Source organism: Heterodontus francisci, chromosome 17 (genome assembly GCF_036365525.1).
Source record: "Heterodontus francisci isolate sHetFra1 chromosome 17, sHetFra1.hap1, whole genome shotgun sequence".
Taxonomy (NCBI): Eukaryota; Metazoa; Chordata; class Chondrichthyes; order Heterodontiformes; family Heterodontidae; genus Heterodontus; species Heterodontus francisci.
The window spans coordinates 84,680,741-84,704,620 of NC_090387.1; the positions used below are offsets into that span (position 1 = coordinate 84,680,741).

At 42.8% G+C, this 23,880-nt stretch overlaps 1 protein-coding gene across 1 annotated transcript in view; it reads right to left on the bottom strand.

Annotated features, from left to right (window-relative positions):
* Positions 1-1,385: 1,385 nt before the first annotated feature.
* cnot1 (CCR4-NOT transcription complex, subunit 1) overlaps positions 1,386-23,880 on the bottom strand; it is a 198,867-nt gene continuing 176,372 nt past the window's right edge. The window contains exons 36-50 of the mRNA XM_068048909.1: positions 23,468-23,610; positions 21,886-21,994; positions 20,747-20,916; positions 19,244-19,475; positions 17,951-18,199; positions 13,708-13,871; positions 12,606-12,723; positions 11,656-11,757; positions 10,273-10,446; positions 8,819-8,983; positions 5,587-5,767; positions 4,359-4,491; positions 3,806-3,940; positions 3,672-3,715; positions 1,386-2,424 (exon numbers count right to left, since the gene is read on the bottom strand). Coding sequence (XP_067905010.1) covers positions 2,408-2,424; positions 3,672-3,715; positions 3,806-3,940; positions 4,359-4,491; positions 5,587-5,767; positions 8,819-8,983; positions 10,273-10,446; positions 11,656-11,757; positions 12,606-12,723; positions 13,708-13,871; positions 17,951-18,199; positions 19,244-19,475; positions 20,747-20,916; positions 21,886-21,994; positions 23,468-23,610 — 2,136 coding nt within the window. The 3' untranslated portion in view covers positions 1,386-2,407. The remainder of the gene's footprint in view (positions 2,425-3,671; positions 3,716-3,805; positions 3,941-4,358; positions 4,492-5,586; positions 5,768-8,818; positions 8,984-10,272; positions 10,447-11,655; positions 11,758-12,605; positions 12,724-13,707; positions 13,872-17,950; positions 18,200-19,243; positions 19,476-20,746; positions 20,917-21,885; positions 21,995-23,467; positions 23,611-23,880) is intronic.

Consider the following 23,880-nt stretch of genomic DNA (forward strand, 5'->3'; position numbering starts at 1 on the left):
TTCATTCATCTATGAATCTAGATATGTGACTAAGACACTGGCAGAACCTGTAGCCTTCTAAAGAGAAAATTGAGGCGCAAACACAAAAACAAGTTTCAAGCACAGACTCAGAGGTTTTTTTTTAAACTTTGTAAGGTCACAAATCCTATCATCTTCACCCGAGTCCCAGCATAAGGCCATCCTCAAAATACATAAGCTGGTTATCACTGACACACAATAGTCAAATAACATTTCTCCCTTCACTTCATGCCCCTCCCACAGCAGCATAAATGGGAAAATAAACCTGCAGCTCCCTCCTCCTTCATGGCACTTCAGGTGCTGCTCCAGCAGACTTCAAACTCCAGGTCCCATGAAGCCAATTCCTCCCCCCAGTCTTGGCCACCAACTCTTCAAGCCCATGCAGCTCAGTCCTATCTGCGCTTACATTTCTGATTTGCTAGTTCTGAGGGCCTGGAGATTTGGAAAGGGCTAGTTTTAGCACCGTTGCTTTGCTGATGGATAAACCCTAAATTAGAACACAAAAATCTGTTAGTAGCAGCAACTTTAGCTAAACACGGAGTGATTCAAACTTTATATGTGGCTCTATGGCCACAAAGACAGAAGCTAGCACACCCTGGCTCTAAAGCATCTGTGCCACTGAACCATAAAAAAGCTCTTGTAGGTACACTGGCCTTTCACCTGTATGGCCAGGCTTCAAATCTAGCCCAGTCTTCCCTCTGGCTATTGGCCACAAGGCCCTGTGCAGCTTCAGTAATTCAACACTAATTGGTAAGGTCACTCAAATAGGCCTAAGGATGGTTGGTTTTGCAGGAAATGGGAGAGAAATATTGCGCAGATACAAACGGGCCACTCTTCTGAAGGCTGGGACAGAGTTGAGCAAGCTTCACTGTGTAACTGTGCTACACCTAAACTGCCACCTGAAGAGTGCTTATTGCAGACACTGGGTGCCTGAAATGGAAAAAGCTCCATTCCTCAGCACGATAATCCCTCAACCTGATGAGCAGACAAAAAAGAAAAACTCAAACAGCAACTGAGCAGACGAGTTTGGGGTGGATTGTGAGCGATGTCGCAATATGGAAGGAACGGCTTGAGGCAGATAGTGCTGAACACTTAACACGGGCTGGTTCTGAGCATGTGATTCATCAAATTATTGTTACAAATTTATCTCCTAATTACAGCTTCCACACTTTGCAATTTTAAAAAAATCTGAATTCATCCACAAAATGTGAGCTACATTATAATAAAGTGCAAAGTAGTGGATAGATAGATAAATGATAAGAACAAGTTTTTTTTTACAAAACACTAATGTAACAGTAACCAGCCTGGGTTATACAATGAACACAATCCTAAGCTTCAGTGTCTAGAGGCAATAAACAAAGAGGAGGTTGCTGCATGACATGGGTTTTAATGCATTAACTACAATATGCTTACATACAAGAGTGTTAAGTGGCAGAACTAGAGCCAAGGAAACTACAAAGACTACAAAATACAACACATGGACCAATACATTTACAAAACAACATTCAAAATCCTTACAAAATGGCCTGTATTGGTCCTTGGTTTCTTTTTACAAACTTAATCGACTCTGTGCCGCAAAACTGGCTCTTTTTATCCCACAATTTACAGAATTCAGGGAGAACCTCTTGTTTTCCTTCGCATTAACATGGTGTACGCCGTTCTCAGCCTGGGACACCCCCTTTTGGTTTATGGACAGAAGGAGCTGCTCATCTTAACAAAAACTTTAAAAATAAAAAAAAATATTTTTGCAACCATACTGCATCTCCATATCACTCTGCTGGAGATTTTCTCTATATATATTAGAAACAGGACAAATAAAAGTTGATATTGCTCCCCCCCCCCCCAACTAAGGGGGGAAAAATTGCATCGAACGAAGAGCAGCCCCTGGAGCCCCTCTGGAGGATCTGGGGCACGGCTAGAAATTGGACGCAGTGAGGGTGGTGGGGGGAAATCTGTCCCAGACATGCTTCGTAAATCGTCATCAGCTGCCAACGATAATAACTGGTCAGTTTAATACAATTTGCACAGATGGAGATAGTCCAGTTTAAGGTTGCACTCCCTTTTATTTACATTTGTATTTTTTATATCATTTCAAATGATATTCACAGCATTTGTTTTCTTTTTGGCCAAGTGACAAATGAAAAATAAAACATGTCCAACATGAAGTCAGTGCTTCACCGACCACTGTTCCTATGTCTGACTCATGCAGCTTACTGCATCAGATTGGAAGAACCAGCAAGTTACACAACCAATGTCAGTTTCAAGAAAAACAGGCTGCCCATCACTCTTTCCATGTTGCATGTCCAAGGTGGTATTTCTTCATGGTTTTAACTGGCGCCAGTGCCTTCCATTACTTGTTGTGCCTGCTTCTGTCCCATACAGCACTGAGCTACAGACTGGAACAACCTGCAAAACACCCATCAGCCAAGCATTAGACAGAGGTTAAAAGCAAATCAAAAAATAATTTCACCTCAGGAAAGTGCTTTACAGTCAAGTGGAGTCACTGTTGTAATGTAGGAAACATGGCAGCCATTTTATGCACTACAAGATCCCATAAACAACAATGAAACAAACGAACAGCATCTGTTTAAGTGATGTTGGCTGAGGGATAAGTATTGGTCATGATACCAGGAGAACTCCCCTGCTCTTCTTCAAATAGTGCCACGGGATCTTTTGCACCCACCTATGAGGCCAGCCAGGGCCTTGGTTTAACATTTCATCTGAAAGTCGGCACCTCCCTCAGTATTGCACTGGAGTGTCAGCCTAGATTATGTGCTCATGTCTCTGGACTGGGACTTGAACACACAACCTGAGTCTCTGAGGTGACAGTGCAACCAACTGAGCCATGGCATCAAAACACTATGGGGGCATTTCCTGTGTGCATTAAGCAGCAACCATTAATATACATCTTATATGGGGTTACAATCTTTAACAGGTCGTAAAGTGAGCTGCCAACTCACCCCACCCCAAGAGCTGAAATGGTTCATGCAATGTGGTAATATAGTAACAGGTGTAGTGTTTGACCTGGAGTGCAGCAGCAACTGCCACTACAACTGGGTCTCAGTACCAGTGGGCTTGGAAGGGATGAAATAAAAAAAAAGTGTGGCCAGGATTCCTGCTTTTTAATAATTATCAAAGTCATGTATGTGCAGGGACAAGCACAGCTGTGATACCCTCCATGGTTGACGCAACCCACGATGGGTCACATGCAGGAACAGCCACTAGTACAAGGTACCAGATGGGTGTCAATCCCAGGAGAACTTTCCACTCACTGTTAGGGAATTCAAGGAACGGTTGTAGGAAAATTGGGAAGGAAAAAAAATCTTCTTAGTAAGATTACCAATTCACTGAATCAACTTGGAAACATTAATTTTGCCATCTTCTCAATGAAGTTGGTGTCTGGCATTTCAGCGATTGAAGAGAAAAGTAAACTTACAGAAAGGTCAGAAGTAAAACTGGAAAGGAAATGGAGCTGGATAAACTTCAAGGAAGTAAACCCATAAGATAGATCAAGTGTTTGAAACAGTTCAACTGCTCCGATTGTACAGCACTGCCCAGCATTGCATTGAGACACTGGCATTTCTGAAGGCTGTGGCCTGATACTTGAAACAAGAAAATTCTCAACTAAGTACTAGTTTGGTGCAAGAGCATACCTGGGGCACGGGTCAGATATTTGGAGAGAGGTATAAGCTGCAACCTACAGAAGCAAAAGACAAACTCTCTCAATAATGAAAGATCTGATATTTGAGGAGGATTCAAGGAAAAACATGAAACCAAAAACACTTACTTTTCAATCTCAGGAGCACAGTGAACAAACTCGTGGTTCCAGAATTTGAAGGCTGGGTTTTTAATCAGCTCAATGAAGGTGATGAGGAGCCCCCACGGATGAGGCCTGTTTACAATCAGCCTCTCCAACAGCACCCTGACATAAACCGAAAAGCAGCAGAGTCACAATTTGGGCTTGTGACTAATATTTTGTTAATGGTTGACTGAATCAGTGCAGGAAAATGCATAATTGGCAAAATCTTGCATGCTAACTTGGTGAAATTTTGCACATTAAACTCAAAAAACAGTCTTACTACATAATGAAGATTGTACTTGTTTTCTGTAAATGTGGCACTCCCCATTCTAATTAAATTCAACACCTCTCTGACTATGACATTACCCCACTGTATGTGTACTACTGGTAACCCAAACTCAGGAAACCGCTTGGAGTAAACTGACAAAAGGTTTACAACCCATGCCAAGACAAAAAAATTAAACCACATACTATCCCAATTCACAGTATCAGTCCAAGACAGACATGCAGGGAAGTGAGAGATACTTCTTCAGTTCCTCACCTGGTGATCTGCTCCTGGATAGCTTCTGTGTTGGCTTCAGCAAACAGATACAGCATAGTGCAGCTGAAATAGTGGGTGTGGCTGTTAGGGTAACGCAGCTGATTGGCAATGGCATTCAGGAACAAATACCGACCTGAAACATCAAATAGCAATTATCCCAGGTGGTCAGAGATGGAAAGATTAAAATCCTGACTACACAACATTTTTCTGAATATGAAAGTAACATCTAGATTACTCCGCTTGTGTAATAAGTTAACAAGCAAAATCACAGCTATACCATTTAATTCCCCCATTAGATATTTGGCGCAGTCATCTACAGTTGCCTTATTAAGCACTTCAGACCAAGAAAAATTGGCCTTGGGTTGTTTTCCCCAGACACTATCATACCAATTGCTACCAACTAAACACTAAAGGAGCTGCCACCATTGACTAACATTGTATCATAAGGAAGTGGGCACTTTGTTATTCCAGTATTTGAAGAGGGGGATGGTGAAGGCAAGTGAAATAGATCTCCTGGGCTACATCATCATACATTTTTTTGTTTGAGATACAGACTGTGGGCAGGAGAAGACAAGAGGAGAGCACTACACCCCCTCATATCTTTGCTCCTGAAGGCACAGACTCATGCTGGGTTTCACATGTGACAGACCAATCTACTACCTGCAGACTTTCCAGATGGAGTCACTAGATAACAAAATTACTGGGATTTCAGTAAGATAAATAGGAGAAACTTTCAGTGGACATAACCTTTCACCTGTTGCCATTAAGTATAAAAATTTTATATATGTACTATTAGGACGTGGAATAGTCTACCAGAAACAATGGTGGAGACAAGAATCCAAAGGGAAGTGGATGAACATAAGAAGGAGGTGGTTGTGGAATAAGGACAGGAGAATGGGACTGAATGAAGAGCTATTTCAGAGAGTCAGCATAGGCATGATACTTCAGAAGCAGGAAACCTAGCAGACCTTTCCACTATCTCAGGGACTCTGAGAATAATCACAACACTTCCACTGCTGTCTGGGCACAGATGAGTTAACTCAGGGCTGATCAATCATCAAATCAGGAACCTGGTTTGTGCACCTCATATTCCCACTCGAACAATGCTCAATTAAGCCACCAGAGTGGTTTTACACAGAAAACATTTGTCCTCTCTATTTTTAGTGAGGTGGCAGAAGATGCTGAGCAAAAACAGATACTAAAACATAAAAGCTGACTAATGCCTTACCTTCTGTATCAAGGTCCACAGCCAGGTTCTGGAAGATGTCCATGTGGGCAGAGTGTGTGATAGTGCTCATGGATGGCGTGCTGCCCTTGTTATGGATGTGAGCAATCGCCTGCGTTCCCACATACAGCACCAGGGCATTTATTAACTGAATATTGTACCGATTTCCAGGTTCACTTGATACCTGAAGTACAAAGAAAGGAGTAACTCTGTTCCCTGCGCAAACTTATTACGTTTGAGTGCAGAATATGTAATTTAATGGTGATCAGAAGCAAGAGGCTGTGATTAACTTTTCACCTCCCTGGTCAAGAGAAGCTGAGGCCAACTATAGTAGCCCCGCCTTAACCAAGATCAGCTAACTAGACCAGCAATCAAACCTTGGGCCTTCCTGTCTAGACAACTAGCAGTGTATTTACCCAAAAAACCCATCAGGGAATTTACTCTCTACCCTTCTATTCAAGTGCCACTTAATTAAATTTTTGCAATCAAATATGAATCATCAAACAAGTCAACACGCTGAGATAAATACAGTCCCCATTTCTATAGCAAACGCCTGTTATCTGCGATGGCCAGTCTAACATTGTAGTACCATACAATTGTTGTCCATCAGCATCCACAGCTCCCTGAATGAACCTGCTTACCGCTAGACCTGAAATCTGGCCAAGGACCCCAAAGCTCTGCAATGCCAACCTCAGTCTGGCCACCAGCATTAGCAAACTGGAGCAGCAGGGAGCAGCACAACCACTTAATCAACTCAAATACCTCATAACAGCACTACCCTTCAACTACTGGGATTACCGTGCATGAAGCATGTTTGTTAATTATTTAAACAGACATTTTAATGCACTTTGATAATGGTCATCACTTGTTGGCCGATATAAGCGACTGTCCATTTTAAATGTGGATGTTTTAAGTGGTGGGGACTGTACAAAGTATTCAACAATTGCAGCCTGTGTAAAGGATCTTCCTGCATGTGAATTATATGAAAGACAGTAAACGGAGAGTCTAATTTAATAATGCTGCTGTTAGACTCACAAATTGCAATTCTGCCACTCTCCCAAAGGAAACTGTAAAGCGTGCAATAAATTTAAAGTAGCAAGGAATGGGCTGATCAGCCTACAGCTGTGGGCACCTGCACTCTGACTCTGACCCTGCCCCCCAGGCATCACACTGCAGTAATTAGAGAACGCTCCCTAATCCAGCTGGTACTGCCTTTCTCCATAATAACCCGATTATGTTGTTTACTGCAGCAATGTGAAGACTGGGGAATGGGTCAGGAATACAAGGCTTGGCAGCTGCTCAGACTGTCTTTACCACTTTGTTCCTCATTAAGGTGGAGATTCTATGACAGGCTATTTCAACACTAAATTAACATAAAGGAATCCTTTAGGTAGTAGAACAATAGGCTGCTGAGCAGGTATTAGTAAAACCACATAGACCTCAATCAGCAAGGCTGACTGCTGTCACTAAGTTATTGTATATTTTTCAGGTTCAAATTTCACAGCTCGCAATATTGTGGGCATCAGAAAGATCCCCCATATTGTAAAAGTCCAATTTCAAAAAACATACAATCTAGGATGTGGGGAAAACAAACTTGTCACGTATAACCATAGCAAACCTGTCAAACTACAGAAACAGTGTCTGTCACTTGGACAGTTAGCTAGCTAGATGTGCATGGTCAGAACAAGGGCATTGGAAATACTGCAGCAAAACTCCTGTTACCTATGGCTGTCAAAACACTGAACTATTAACCAATCCTGCTAGCTTTCCCAGCTGTGCAAGTTGAAATGCCGTAATTCAGGTTCATAAACCCCCCCAAAGGAAAGTTACTGAATTGGACTAGTAAAGGAGTTTTAACAACTTCGGCAGTAAGGCCCTGAACTCTCCTCCCACTTCCATCACAGCTCAATCCTACACCACCACGCTACTTGCATGGCAAACAGCGAGGATGATATCAATCAACTGCAACAGGACATAGGCTAGCTGAACAGACATAAAGGTGGCAGATGGAACTGAATACAGATAAATGTGAGGTGATGCATTTTGGAAGAAGGGATAGGGAGAGGTAATATAGACTAAATGGCACAGTTCCATAAAGTGTGCAGGGATAGAGGGACTTGGAGGTTCATGTGCATAGATCTTTGAAGGTGGCAGGACATATTGAGAGTGGTTAGTAAAGCATATGGGATCTTGGGCTTCACAAGTAGAGGCATTGAGTACAAAAGCAGGGATAATATGCTGAACCTGTAAAAGCTCTGGTTAGGCCACAACTAGAGTATTGTGTCCAGTTCTGGTCACCACACTTCAGGAAGGTTGTGAGGGTCCTTGAGGGGGTGCAGAGGAGATTTACCAAAATGGTTCCAGGGATGGGGGATTTTAGCGACAAGGTTAGGTTGAAAAAGCTGGTGTTGCTCTCCTTGAAGCAAAGGGGATTGAGGGGTAGACAAAGAAAAGGTGTTCCCATTAGCTGATGGTATGAGGACTAGGGGACACAGTTTTAAGATTTTAGGCAAGAGATGCAGGAAGGATGTGAAGAAGAACTTTTTTATGCAACAAGTGGTAATGACCTGGAATTTGGTGTCCACGAAGGTGGTGGAAGTGGAGATGATAACTGATTTCAAAAGGAAATTGGATGGGCACTTGAGGGAAATAAACTTACAGGGCTACTGGGATAGAGTGGGGGAAATAGGACTGGTTGGATTGCTCTACAGAAAGCCAGCTTGGACTTGAAGGGCCAAATGGCCTCATTTGCACAGGAGGACATCTCCTCCCATTCAAACTCTGACAGTGGATTCTGTACAGCAGATAACGTTCTGGACAATCAGGCAAACCATACGGGTCAAACCCACCAACAAACCCAGGTGTGTAGGTTTCTAAAGATTGTTGGGATATCTTATGCACGATCAGCTCCCAGTTTCAATGTCTGCCCCACTGTGACTATGTTGGCTCTGAGGTCTGGATCTGTTGACCTTATTTGTCCAGTAACATCACATATTCAGCCAAGTAAGATCAGCCTGGATAAATCTACTGCAAGTAACAAACACTCTGCATGCAAACATACAACTCTCACCATTCTGGATCTTCAGATTATAGGCCCAATACTGAACTCCTATTGCCTGTTTGTGTCTATAATAGCACTTTCATATCTATATAATTTCTGTCCGAAAAGCCAAAAGCACAGCCTGTACCACAGTCTGATTTCAATAATTAGCTTATACAAATGAGATGTAATTACCCTTGTCCTGCTCACCTGCAGGTTACTGCGCAGCTCTGAGAGAAAGGTGACTGGAGAACGTGTCTTCAAATAGGAATCCAAGTCCTTCTTAAACTGAGGTGGCATCACTCCTGTGAAGTTGGTCAATATCCGAGGAGCAATATTGATTTCACTCAGCATATCCACCTGCCACACAGTGTCAACATATTCCTTGTCACAGAGGGTCAGAGTTATAATAGCAAAGTGATCCACCATGGGGCCTAGTGCGAACCACTTTTTAAACATAGATACATCAATTCTGGACAGTTACACCACTTCCTGCTCTCTGCTCATTCCCTTTGTTCATACAGGACCGATCAGCCACCCAAACTTTCTAGTTACAGCCAACGTTTTAGGAGAGACTTTCAATTTACATACAGATAAAAACAGTGAGAATTGCAGCAAAACAAACAGAAAATGCTGGAAATATATAGGTCAGCTAGCATCTTAAAAGGGAAATGACAGGTTAATGCTCTGGGGTGGATCTCACTTTGAATGGAGCTTTTATATCAAAACTTAACCAGTCAGTTCCCATTGCAGGGGAAGACTGAACATTTTTTGCTTTCACTCAATTTATGCACTGCAACACTAAAAAATAGTCTATGAACTGGTAAACGCTTATAAAACCACTGGCTAGGTCCCAGCTCGAATATTGTGTCCAATTCTGAGCACACTTTAGAGAGGATGTCAAGGCTTGGAGGAAGTGCAAAGGAGATTTACCAGAATGATACCAGGGTTGAGGGACTTCTGTTATATAAAAAAGGCTAGAGAAGCTGGGGTTATTCACCTTAGAACAGAGGTGGTTAAGGGAAGATTTAATAGAGGTGTTCAAAAATATGAAAGGTTTGATAGAGTAACTAAGGAGAAAGTGTTTCTACTGTTAGGAGGGTCAGTAACCAGAGGAGACTGATTTCAAGGTGATTGGCAAAAAGCCAGGAGTAGATGAGACTTTTTTTTAAACTCACCAAGTTACAATGCTCTCGAATGCACTGACTGCAAGAGTAGAGGTAGTGGATTTAATGGTAACTTTCAAAAAGGAATTGGATATATATCTAAAAAAAGGAAATATATGCAGGGCTGTGGGAAAGAGCAGGGGAAATTGATAGCTTTTTCATAGAGGGCATAATGGGCCAAATGGCTTTCTTCGGTGCTGTATGATTCTAACATACTCTTCTGCAGTTTCAATCATTTTCATCATAAACAAAAAGCACAAAGGTGTTGAGTTTTTGACGTATAATGCAGAATATACAAGACCCTGCGAAATCTCTCACTATCTGATATTTCAAGCACACCTCCCGATTGCACTGCACCAGACAAGGTTATTGTGCAGTAACAAGGTTTGCATACAGTGCCAATGCACCCTCTGTTTAATTTGTTCAGCCATTATATTCTGACACATGATGCAAACCCGAGTGCAAATGATGGCGCTCTGGTACCTTTAGATTAGGTGTGAACGGATCTGGCAGTCGCATATTCCGTGGGAAGGCACTCAGAATCAGGTTGCGCAGCTGAATACAGTTTGGTGGGATCACATCGCAGAAACCATAATGGTAGTCACAGAGGAACTCTGGAAAGTCGTGCAAAAGGACAAGCAAAACACGTAGAGTGCCCTATAAAGATAAAGCAGTGATCTTTAAACTTAGATATAGCGGAAACATTCTCAGCGTAACAGCTTCTAATTGGAACTCCAGCAAACTTGACAATGAATGTGTTCTCAATGAAATGCTTCTTGTTTTGGTAAGCTGTGACTTGTGGGAGAGCAGCAGTTTGCAACTCAACTGACTGCTGGTAAATAGCAAAACCATGTTTGTACAGTGGCATTTTAAAAAAAATCTCATGCTGGGGAGGGGGTGTAGTGTAGTGTGAGCTTACTTAGAATTAAAACATTTTTTAATACAAGTTTTAAAAAAACAGCGGTCCTGCTTTGTGCAGAATGGTTCCACATCTTTTATTTGTTCTTTCTTAGATAGCCAAGAAATATTTAGGAACACCACAAGATATAGCAGAAACCAATGTTTCTAAACTTCTAAGTTACCCCTGTTCCAAAGAGTTGCTCTTGTTGCCACCGAGATTGCAAGGAAACTTAAACTGTGCCAAAGCATCAACTGTGCTGAACTCAGGGGAAATACAATCACATCTAACAATGCCACTCACACTAGTAGTATGCCTGTCTCATTTGTCCTTGTGTTAGGAGCTTTAATGTTTAAAAAAGCATCCAGCTGAAATTGAACAAATGTGAATCCTTCGGAGATCAGTTGAAACTGTGCACCTCAATATATTTTCATCTTAACATGTGAATGTTTAAGACATTTCTCCAGTTACCTTTACCATCAGTAAATTAACTACAGTTCACAGAAACTGCATGAAGATGGTGCTGTTGAGCCACAAATGCCCTGTCATTGGAAACAACACTGCCTGTTCTTAACCTACAAAGTTAATTTCCATCTTTCAGTCACACCAAACCCTGGAGCAGAATATAAGCTAGTGGCCTGCTCTAAGGCCTCTATTGCCGCTGGTCTAAAACCAACTACATGTCACTCAGCCGTGGTTGAAGCTGCCTCTACTCAGGGCCATCCGAAAGTTTTGTTTCGCTCTGCTCTCATAGCTAAATATATGCAGACTGAGACTGTGGCACTGCACTGCACAGTATTTCCTGTGCTGCAAATACTGCCACAAGTAACTAAAGCACGTGGTGGAGGAGATTTAAAGCAACCAATCTCTGCTCCAAGAACAGCTGTTAGCAACTAGTGCTCTTCACAGAAGGGAGATCTTTCATTTTCCTTTGTGGCCTGGTGCACATCGTACCTAAAGACACTCACCTTGTAAAGAATTTGCATAGGTTTTGTCAACTCCACATTCCTCAGGTAAGGAGCCAGGAACTTAAACAGATCGATCAGCAGCTGGGCATACATGGGCCAGCCCTAGATAACAGAATACAGTAGTTACAAAGTGCAAGACTTCATACGTGCAGGCCTTGCAACAGGAAAATTACACTACTTAAAACAATAGAACAGGCCAGCACAAATCTGAACTTATCTCCACAAATCAGTCACCTGTGTATGAAGTATCACTTCAAATTAATCTGGAGGCATTGTGTGAATTACAACCAAGCTCCAAGCCAGTCCCATCTATCCTATCCCTTTTGTTCCAATATACATAATGCTCTATTTGATAACTTCCACAGCATACAGCTGCACAAACTAATGCCCAGATTCCAGTGCTTCACCTGAATCCTCATTAATGAAATTCATTAGATTAAGATTAAAATTTGTGCGCACTCACTGTCACATTAAAATTGACTAAAAAAATAAGAGGGACGAAAAGTTGCCGCATTGCTCACTCATACTTGTTAATACACTCCCTACAAGTGGTCATTATTCACATGTGAGCTGAATCAGGGTATGTTAACAGTTTAAAACAGCAGCAGGAAGGAAGTAGGCGACTTTACAGCTCAGCCTGTTCTCATTCACAACTTCAAGCAAGGATAATAGGATAAAGGTGAGGAGAACCTGAACTCATCCGCCCCTCTTTAGCACTAAAGCTGATTACAACAGCCCTGCTGCTGCCCCGGCTGAGAGTGGCTAGCTCAGAGCAGCTGGAAATTAAGCCCAGAATTTTCCTACTCTGCACAACAGATACTCAATGGACATGTTGCTGAGCCGGGCGCTCATTTACTAACAGACAATTAATGCAGAAATCTCTCAGTTCTGTGCAAGAAAACATAGGTGTACAGAATGAACTGTAATGGCACTGAAAACACTTGTCCTACCTTCTGTTGGGGTGTATGTGCCAGCATTCTTGCAATGAAGATCCGGTGGGAAATCAGTTCCAGCCAGGCATAGACAAAGCCAGGAGCTTTAGTAGGCCGCAAAATGTGAAATGTGTTGCTACACAGGAAAAGATGTTTCAGTTTATGACGGAAGAAATGATTCAGCTAACAGCAATGTCTTCAAGAACTTACAGTTAGCCTTTCGCAGTAACAAGCCCCATGATGATTACTAAAAAGAGTATTTACACTGTGAGCTGCAATTCGGAATTAAATCCATAAGCAACCTGCGCTGATGGAAAAACCTCTGTATTTGAAGTCCTACTGGTGCACAAGCTCTCCTTTTGAGCCACGGGTTTCAAGTTGATATAACCTCATGTAAATGCACTAGCAGTGGTAGTGGAAGCTCTTTTTAGTCTCTTGTTAACAATCTCCATACAACAGTGAGGTGCTCAACCACCCAATATTCGCAATGCACTAGATTAGATTAAAGAATGTCTGAATAAGCTGGTAGATTTTCCCTTTTCAATTTAATTCCCTCAGGAAGACAGGGAAATGTCTCACAGCCTTTTGATAACTCTCACAAATAGCAAATAAACACTTAACTGAGCCTGATCCCATTCTCATCCAATACCCAGACATGGTCGTGAAGGTGACAGGATACCAAACAGAAGTGAGAATCTTGCCTGGTTTCCCATACTCCAGGGCAGATAGCTATTGAAGTGCATCCACTGCTACTCTAGCCAAGATCAGTTAACCTGACACAGATAAATGGTCAAATCTGGGACCACACTAATGTGCTATGCTTACTCGGTTAGTCGCAACAGACTTTAAGTTGTGGAATAGGCAATTGTCAGATTCAAACAGACACCCACAGCTCATTCCTTCATTTAACCAAGTCTCTATTCCAGCATGTAGCCTGTAAGATCCTTCACAATCACAATTCATTATCCATTTCGGGAGGAACTATTTTCGTATTTTGGGCAAGTGTTTTGTTCGGCTTTCTCCAAACCCCCAGTAACTGATAATTTCCCCTTTGGCATGTTGACACTCTATCTGCCTGAATAAAACATTACAGGGACACTTTTTCCCTTTTAACACCTACCAGAAAGCGGTCAGCGTCTGGAAGTTGATGGTTTCCAGCACATGCTCAGGGGCATTTAGCTCCAGCAACAACATAATGAAGATTCGATGATATGGCAGCTGCTGAAATTCACTCTGACGTACTTCATGATCTTGCAGTAGCACTCCTACAACAATTCCCAGTACCTACACAACATTAGATCGCAAGCATTAAAAGGAAGTACTTTCACTTCATCTTCTGTGAAGGTGTTTGCTCTTGTAGTGGCAGCTCTCCAGTATCTCCACTCCTCCAAGTGGCCAACCTTCAAGTCATTCTAGATGATGTGCATCAGTAGACTACTTGATTATGAAGGGCCTGATACTTTGTTCACTCAGCATTACACACTTTTCAGCACAGGTCAGCAGACAGCAATCAGCAGCATGAGCATGCCTGACACTTTACCCCTCCCCAGTCCAGCTGCACTGACAGTAACTGTAGCACTATAACTGCTGCCCAGCTGACGTCGGCTCACACAGCACAAGCTCAAGATTAAACTCTGGACCTTCAGATCTCTATAGCTTAGTCCAGTGCCACAAGAGTAAATGACTGATGCAGGCAGACCAAAACTGGTAACCTGAGATCAGCCACTATCCAAGGTTCACTTCCAAATTGCTTTAAGTCAGGTCAAAATCCAAGTATTAGATTACCTTATCAAGACAGTTACCAATGCTTTCTCTTCCTTTCTCTCTTCTTCCCGTACCCCAAGTTAAATGTTCCACAATCATAACCTGAGAAGATTAATATCTTTGACAAATACCAAAGACAGACCTTGGTTAACAGATCAAACAGCTCTGGGATTTTAACCTATCACATTTTGTTTTGAGAAGCAGTGCTGGGGTTATTACTATGGGCTTGAACTGATGGCCGTTTAAGGTTGGCAACACTAATTTGGTTACTGAATTTGGAGTGATTCTAAAAACTACTTGTTGAGTGATGGGGTATGTTGGCATGCCAATCCAGCCTGTTGAATGATGACACAAAAAGGTGGGAAAGCTGCTCATGTCTAATGCACCCTCACACACTGTTAAGTTGCTGACCTCAGTTTTGGTAGTACAGCAAAGTGCAGAGCTGAATAACTAGCATCTCTTAAGAATGGAAGGACAATTATCACTTATTCAGAAAGACCCAGGTGGTGGTCTGCAACCATCCTCCTGACTAGAGCTAATGCATTACCTGGGGAGATCAACAGATTGTGGGGAAAGCAGGGGAGGACATCCCTCTGAACAAAATAAAATTTCTGCACATACATTGCCATTCAATACGAAGTTGCATAATATAAAGGCAGCTGTGTTTGCTGACAATGAAACCACTAGGTGGTGCAGTACTGGCGCATGTGCAAATGCAGCCTCTTCCACTGGAATGTCAGAGTCTGCGACGTTCAGGCAGCTGCCAGGATTAAAGATGGCGCTGCTCAATTTATCACAGGAAATGCTTATGGCTAGTTAGTTCCAGCAAACTAACCTTACATTGAGTTGGATGGAAGCCCAGTAATATATTAGTACGTAGAATAGGATACTAACTGTAATCCTCAGATCCATTTAATATTCCAGTAATCCTATTAAATACAAATGGAATTTTCTGATTGAATTTCCATGTTCAGGAAGAATATCCTTCCTCAGATAAGGAGACCAAAACTTTGGGAAGATAGTGAATTGGCACCCCGATCGATGGAGAAGAAAATCGGGCAGGGTGTAAAATGTGCTGCCAATTCATTATCCACATTTTATATGACTGACCAGAACTGATTTCACCCCAACTCAGCCACTCACTCTCGCCCAACTGGCCGCTCTCCCCCCTCGGCAACTCTCTCCAGGCCTCGACGCTTTCTCCCACTGGCCGCATCCTCCCTCAGCCACTTGCTCCAGACCTCGTTGCTCCACCCCCCCCAAACCCCCAGTCTCCTGGCTCTTTATTCCTCACTTTGCGCCACCCCACTCTCTAGCTGTTTGTTCCCCACATCCCCCTGCTAGCTCCAGACTGCACTGCTTCCCTCCTCTCGCCCACTCCCTCCCACATTTCATCGTTCTCCACGCGCCGCCCAAAGAAACAAGGCGGGCCGCAAGGGTTGACAGGACAACGTAGGAGCGAGTGGCCGAGAGGAGGGAAGCGGCGCAGCCTGAAGCTAGCGGTGGGTGGTGGGAGATGGGAGTGCGGAGCGAGAGGCCGGAGAGCGGGGTGGCACGAAGCGAGAAACGTAGAAAAATAGGAGTAGGAGCAGGCCATTCCGCCCTGCTCCGCCATTCAAAAAAGATCATGGCTGATCGTCTAATTCAGTATCCTGTTCCCGCGTTCTCCCCATATCCCTTAGGCATTAAGAAATATAACTATCGCCTTCTTGAATATATTTAATGACTTGGCCTCCACTGCCTTCTGCGATAGAGGATTCCACAGGTTCACCACCCTTTGAGTGAAGAAATTTCTCCTCATCTCGGTTCTAAATGGCATACCCTGTATCCTGAGACTGTGACCCCCGGTTCTGGACTCCCCAGCCATCGGGAACATCCTCCCTGCAGCTAGCCTGTCTAGCCCTGTTAGGATTTTATAGGTTTCTATGAGATCCCCTCTCATTCTTCTAAACTCCAGTGAATATAGGCCTAGTCGACCCAATCTCTCCTCATACGTCAATCCTGCCATCCCAGGAATCAGCCCAGTAAATCATGTTTGCACTCCCTCCTTGGCAAGAATATCCTTCCTCAGATAAGGAGACCAAAACTGCACACAATACTCCAGATGTGGTCTCACCAAGGCCCTGTATAACTACAAGACATCCTTGCTCCTGTACTCAAATCCTCTTGCAATGAAGGCCAACGTACTATTCGCCTTCCTAATTGCTTGCTGCACCTGAATGCTTACTTTCAGCGACTGGTGTACAAGGACACCCAGGTCTCGTTGCACCTCCCCCTTTCCCAATCTACCACCATTCAGATAATAATGTGCCTTTCTGTTTTTACAACCAAAGTGGATAACCTCATATTTATCCATGTTATACTGCATCTGCCGTGCATTTGCCAACTCACCCAAATCACACTGGAGCTTCTTTGCATCCTCCTCACAGCTCACTTTCCTCCCCAGCTTTGTGTTGTCTGCAAACTTGGAAATGTTACATTTAGTTCCCTCACCCAAGTCATTAATATATATTGTGAATAGCTGGGGCCCAAACACTGATCCCTGTGGTACCCCACTGCCTGCCACTCGGAAAAAGACCCGTTTAATCCTACTCTCTGTTTCCTGTCTGTCAACCAATTCTCAACCCATGCCAGTATATTACCCCCAATCCCATGTGCTTTAATTTTGCACACTAACCTCTTAGGCGGGACCTTATCAAAAGCCTTCTGAAAATCCAAATACACCACATCCACTGGTTCTCCCTTATCTATTCTGCTAGTTACATCCTCCAAAAACTCCAGTAGATTCATTAAGCATGATTTCCCTTTCGTAAACCTACGCTGACTTTGCCCAATCCCGTTTATGCTTTCCAGGTGTTCTGCTATCACATCCTTTATAATAGACTCCAGCATTTTCCCCACTACTGATGTAAGGCTCACTGGTCTGTAATTCCCTGTGTTTTCTCTCTCTCCTTTTTTAAATAGTGGGGTTATATTTGCCACCCTCCAATCTGTAGGAACTGCTCCAGAGTCTATAGAATTTTGCAAGATGACCATCAATGCATCCACAATCGGCCAGGGTAGTAGGTGGGGGCGGAAGCAGCGAGGTCTGGGGGAGAAAGCGTCAAGAGCTGGAGTGAGTTGCTGAGGGGGGAAAGTGGCCAGTGGGGCAGGAATGAGCGGTAGGGATCGAGTTTCAGCCTCAAAATCTCCCATTCAGACGTTCCCTCCATCTAAGTGGGGGGGGCTGGATACCCGATAACGTTTTATCACGCATGTGCGAAGACCAATCAGGCATGGATATGCGATGACGTTGGCGCTACGCGATGGTGTCATCCCCCGCACGTGCCACTTAGTCCAGGCAGGACGTAGGCTGCGCTTGTGCGCAGCATGGAGCACTCTGATGTTGGTGGGCTACTGCGTTGTCAGGAGTCACTTTGCATAAAGAAATATTCAATCCTATCAGTCTAAACTGGCATGAACTTCAGTCCAGGAAATGAAAGGAAGGTGTTCCAGTTCACAGTGCCAGCAGAACTCTAATTGGGGTGAGCCCCCACTCATTCCTCAAAAATTAAACAAGCCATAGATGACAAAGGCAAATGGCTATAAAATCCACTCACCTTGTTGAGGAGGTTGATTTTAGTGACAGTGTTGGTGGCCTCACCAGAGTGCTTGACCAGCAGGGCTATCAGTCTGACAAACGCATCCAGATTGTGGTAACACTTGGCCCTGATCATTGTGGGGTTGGCCGTGGGATTATGCTGTTGCTCCTGCTGTGCACGGTAACTAATTTCTACACACATTTCAGTACACAGGCGGAAAAAACGAGTAATCAGATCATCTGTCTTCAGAATTCCCTGCTGGTGCATCTGTAGAAATAACAGATCATTCAGCCAGCAAACAAGGCATGCTGCATCAACATAAAACTCCATCACTTTTTGGACCAGCTGCAAATTTTACAATGTTATTCGGTTGTCAAAAATGACGAGTGAAACAGGTAGGCTGGACCACCATTTAAGCCACCCCTTAGTCTAATGGAAGGTAGAAGAACAAGCAACAGCCATTAAATCCAACTGAAGTTGAAGAAAAGTAATTATACTTTAAATAGGGAAAGCTGGGTGATGTAGAAAAGCAGAGGGATTTGGTGGTACAAGTTCAAAAGACAGTAAAGGCAGTACTGTCACTGGATAAGGCCATAAAAAAACAAATGGATAACTGGGTTGTATCGCTAGAGTTTAGAACACAAAAGTGGAGATATAATGCCAAATCTATGATTTTATATAAAATTTTACCAAGGCTATAGTTGGAGTATTATGTGCATCTTTGGGTTCGATATTACAGAAAGGATTTGGAGCAATAGAAAGGGTGCAGCACAGATTTCCGAGGATGCCGCCAGTATGAGAAAACAAATATAAAAACAGGCTTCAAAAACTGGGGCATTTTCATTAGAACAGAAGAGATTATGAGCTGACTTAAAAGAGGTGTTTAAAATTACTAAGCAATGGGATGTGTTGATGGAAACAGACTTTCATGTGGCCGTGGGGTCTAGAACAAGGAAACATAGAAATAAGGTTAAATTTAAGAGATAGAAAACGGGAGAAAAGTTGTTTTTTTTTACACAGAGTTGAGAAGCTGTGGAACGCACAGAGTTAGTGATTGAAGCAGACACCACGTCAACATGTAAGAATAAATTAGACGGGCAGTTGATGAAAAGGGAGACAAAGAAATATGGGAATAGTGAAGGCACGTTAAGACTCATACTTGTGTACAGGATAAAGAACATAGACTGGTTGGGTCAAATGGCCCATTTCCTTGCTGTAATTTCTATGGAGATGTAAGTTTCAACACAGTTAGCATCAAGGCTACTTCCAACTAGATTTCATACTCTTCATGTAGCTTCCATTAGTCCTTACCTGCCCAACAAAGGCAGAGAATGCTTTGGTGCTGTCCCGTCCAGCTGCTGCTGAGTGGTACAGGTTTACCCACTCTCTGAGCAAATACTCCGCTTTTTCCCGAAGCCCTGGTGGGTCATCGTATTCGGAGGCCTGTGATATCCCAGAGTGCATCATAAAGTTGGGGCCGCCGTGTGCACGATCCATCATAGCTTCATAGTTAGCTCTAAGTAGATCCATTAGCTGTGGCAATCTGTTCAAAAAATAATTATAGTTACCACAGAGCAAGTAAACACCACCTCTGAATCAACACTGATTTGCAAAATCCAATCCCTATCATTCTGATACCAGTTAAACATATATTTATGTAATGCCAACCATTAAGGTACGAAAATATCCCAAAGTGTTTCACAGAAGGGAGAACAGATGCATTGCTGTAGACAATCAATGAGCTAAGTTTTGCGGAGGTGTTTGATGGTGGGGAGACTCCCAGAGTGGAGATCCAAGACAGCTGAAGGTGAAGCAGAGGGATGGAGGGAAGCAAAGGAGGCCAGAGTTGAAACAGCAGAGGGTGTGTGCTAGGTCTGGAGAATCAAGGTGGGCTGAGGCTATGTTGAAACAGAATCAAGGCTCAGTGAGGGGCAGGGAGCGAGGGGAGGGGGCAGGTACCAGAATTGGAGTTTTCGAAGGGTGAAGCTTAGGATGCCAGCAAGGAAAGCATTACATGCAACATTCTTTCAGGCACCAGTAAATCGTGTAGGTATTTTAAACAATATAGTATATTAATTCAAAACTGTTACTGCAAATTACAATTGTGAAAAAAAACCTTGTGTGGTTTTATTAAAATTGATTACTGGATAAACTGATTTCTTGTACACAAATAATGACAGAACAGGTGTAAACTCAATATAAGTTACTGGAAATTCTGCTGAGAATTTTAATTCCATTTCCCCAGTGTTCTGACTCAACAGGCCAAAGCACCTTCCAGTAACTCACTCCAATCGCCTTTCTTGTGTGAACCTAGGCAATAAGTGTCAGATTATGCTGCATCGGCGGCTTTGCATCTAAGCCCAATAATATCCTCATCCGTGGGCTAGGGGTGGGGCGATTAGGTCACTTGGTAGCCATCAGGAGTAGCAGCTCTTACTGACTTTTCCCCCTTTCCAAGACTTTCCTAGTTGCAGGGCTCAGCTACTTGGTGGATAAACTCAGCCAGTGAGAACATTGTTTTCTCTGTGACATCCAAATTAAAAGCTTTACTGAGTAAATTGGTTGACAAACAAATGGTTTCAACAGAGGAAGCTGACCAGCACCATAAATACTTCTGTTTGCAGAAATACTGTTAAACTGAAATTCATTCCTCATTATAAACAATACCCATCCAAGGAAATACCAAGCCTATCTGGCACCAACGGCAGCCAGTTTTCTAAATTTGTTCATTAAAACCTGGTTTGCTGCCGTTTGAAAAGCCTGAATTTCTATTACTATTTTAAACCAATTTTCAAAACAAACCCTAGAACTTACCCTTCGGGTGCATTTCCTCTGGAATGAGCACTTATCCTCATAAGTGTTTCAATGGTGTTGAACAGATCTGCTTCAGTTACATGACTAATGCTCCTCTCATCGACCAACAGAATCTTGACTAACTGCATGGCGAAGGCTACAGCCATGTAGTTCAAGCCATTCTCCATTGACTGCAAGAATTGAAATATTCCTATCATTGATTCAATTCAAACAACGACTTCCAACAACATGCACATCACAAGTTTTTATACCTTCCATGTACACAAGTTCTACAACAGCAATCTTTGTTGATTCAAGCCTCAGGGCTGTGCCAGGTAGAATAATTCAGGTACTGAGCCTGTGATGGATTTTTAGTAAGCTTAAGATACCTGGTTTTGTTTCTGAGAATAAAGAATGTTACTGAAGAGTAACAAAGCTCACGGTCACCTCACCATGATCTATTTACACCAGCAGCAGAAATTATGGAAAAGTCCATTCTCGCAAGGAGTTCCGGTGAGGGGTAAAAGGTACCGAACACAATGCAGTTTCTAAGCAAACTGTTTACCCCCTAGCTGCTAGGGGTGGTACAACATTGCAGCTTGTGAAGTGTACCAAACCCTCTCTAATACCACCTTACAGCTCCAAATAATCTACATGTTAGAGCTAGGAATGTGTTAAAGCTCAATCAGTGCTGTCAACACTCTATTATGATATGCTCGTATTTTATATGGTAAATTTTAAAGACTTAAATTTTCAGCATAAAACGTGACCATCAAAAGCCTCTAAATTACACGACTCACCAATAAAACCATGAGTGTTGAGAATGCTGCTGAACCAAACAGTTGGCAAGCAAGGAAAGCAGTTTTATTTAAGGAGACATTCACTTAGAACATTTTGGAGTCAGGAACAAACACTGCACAAGGTATTACATAATGTAAATCTCATAATTCCAGTTCCTCTCCTCTGCAAGCATACACAGCTTGCACTTCTCCAGTACAGTCAGGTGTTGCAAAATGTGGAGATGACAACTCACTTCAATGGGCTCTCATTCTTGTTTTGCACAAGAATAAAAAGTTCCAAAGAGAGGACCATCTTAGTTACAAGCTATTATCCAAGTGTCAAATCCCCATATCATTCAGTGCTGGATAGCAAGTTCTTACCTGGGCTAAATGGATGTCATACTGCTGCATGTTGACCAGATGGTGTCTAATGAGCAGCTCCACGGCATCCACATTATACTTGTACTCGTCACGGCACTCAATCAGGCACCTGCATGAACAAATGAGCAACAGTTACAAGCTGGCAAGCTCACATTATTCAATCTGAACTGTCATATGTAAATATACTCATTTGTATTGTGCACAAAGATGCACAACGATCCTGTTAAGTGAAGATTCCTCCCCATCTCTGAAACCTCGTCCAGCCCTACAACCCCAAGATCTCTGCGCTCCTCCAATTCTGGCCTCTTGCACATCCCCTATTTTCATTGCCCCACCACTTTTTTTCCATTTATTCTGTCATGGGATGTGGGCATTGCTGGCAAAGCCAGAAATTGTTGCCCATCCCTAACTGCCCTTGACAACTCAGTAGCTTGCAATGCTATTTCTGAGGGCAGTTAAGAGTCAACCACATTGCCTTGGTTCTGGAGTCACATGTAGGCCAGACTGGGTAAGGACAGCAGATTTCCTTTCCTAAAGGGCATTAGCGAACCAGATGTTTTTTTTTATGACAATCAATGATAGTTTCATGAAACCATTATTGAGACTAGCTTTCCATTCCAGATTTTTATAAATTGAATTTTTAATAATTGAGTAATTGAATTTAAATTCCACCAGCTGCCACAGTTGGATTCGAACTGGTGTCCCCAGGGCATTAGCCTGGACCTCTGGATTACTAATTCAGTGACAATAGCACTGTGGCACTATCTTCCCCCATGCCTTCAACGGTCCTGGCCCTAAATCGTTGGAATTCCTGCCCTAAACCTCTCCGCATCTCTGCTCCACTAAGATTCTCCTTAAAACCAACCTCTTGGTCACCTGTCGTAATATGTGATTTGTGTGTTAAACTTAGTTTGAGAACGCTCCAGTGAAATGCCTTGGGATGTTTTATTATGTAAAAGGCTTTATAACTACTGGGGAGATTTTCAAACTGCTTCAAAAATTCGTGTGTTGTAACAAAATTGCTCAGTGAACCTGGCATTACAGGAAAGGGAAAGAATTATATAACATGGCAGAAGTCTCTTGAGAAGCTCCCCTCCTCTGACTAATACTTCAAATTAGCTGTCCATTTCATTATCTTTTTAAAAACCTAAAACACCTGGCAACTACCAGAAGACCATAGCTGTGCATTAAATCTCAAGTCCCTTGCAGCAATGACACATTGTGTTTGAGTTTTTAAAAAAAAGCTAAAGGTTTTTGATGCAACAGCTGTGCAAGACTTTCATGCCACTTCTGCACATTTAACGCTATATTTATTGTTATGCACTCCTTGCCTCTCAAACCCACTCTGGCTTCCTGAGAGGGCAAGCACATAATCTACTCCTAGATCATCGGAGACTCTGCATATGTCTTAAGTGCGGCTTTACTATTTTCCCCTACCATTTCTCATATCCTCCCTGTAATTAGAGGTGTTCAGTGAATTTCGCTCAATGCAAACTGTGGTGGTAGGCACTTGTGCTTTAATATGCTGTGCTCTACGGAATAAGTTGCCAAGTGAAATATCAGACCATCTTCTGTTGCATACCTGGTGATTTTATTGTTGCACCACTGAGATCCATAGGCACGCCCGTCCTGCAGGGCTTTCAAAACTAACAAATGGCATTCGCGATATCGAAGCAAGAGGTCTGGGTCCGCACCACTTGTGGCATCCAGTAGTCCCTCTACAGCCTTCAAATTAAAGCAGAGTCAGATCTCATTAACTCACACATTATCACACAATTAAAAAAAAAAAGTTACTAGCAAAATTATAGCTACAGTTTCTAAATAATCACTGGAACTAAAGGTTGAAACATCCAAATAAAAAAGCCATTACAAAAGTGAAGAGTGGTTGAAAAGATGGCCTATTTCTTAAATAATCACTTTTAAACGATTATAGGAACCTGCAGTGGATATCTAGGGAGCTAGATGAATGGTGCAGGGGTTGGACAAACTGTACTC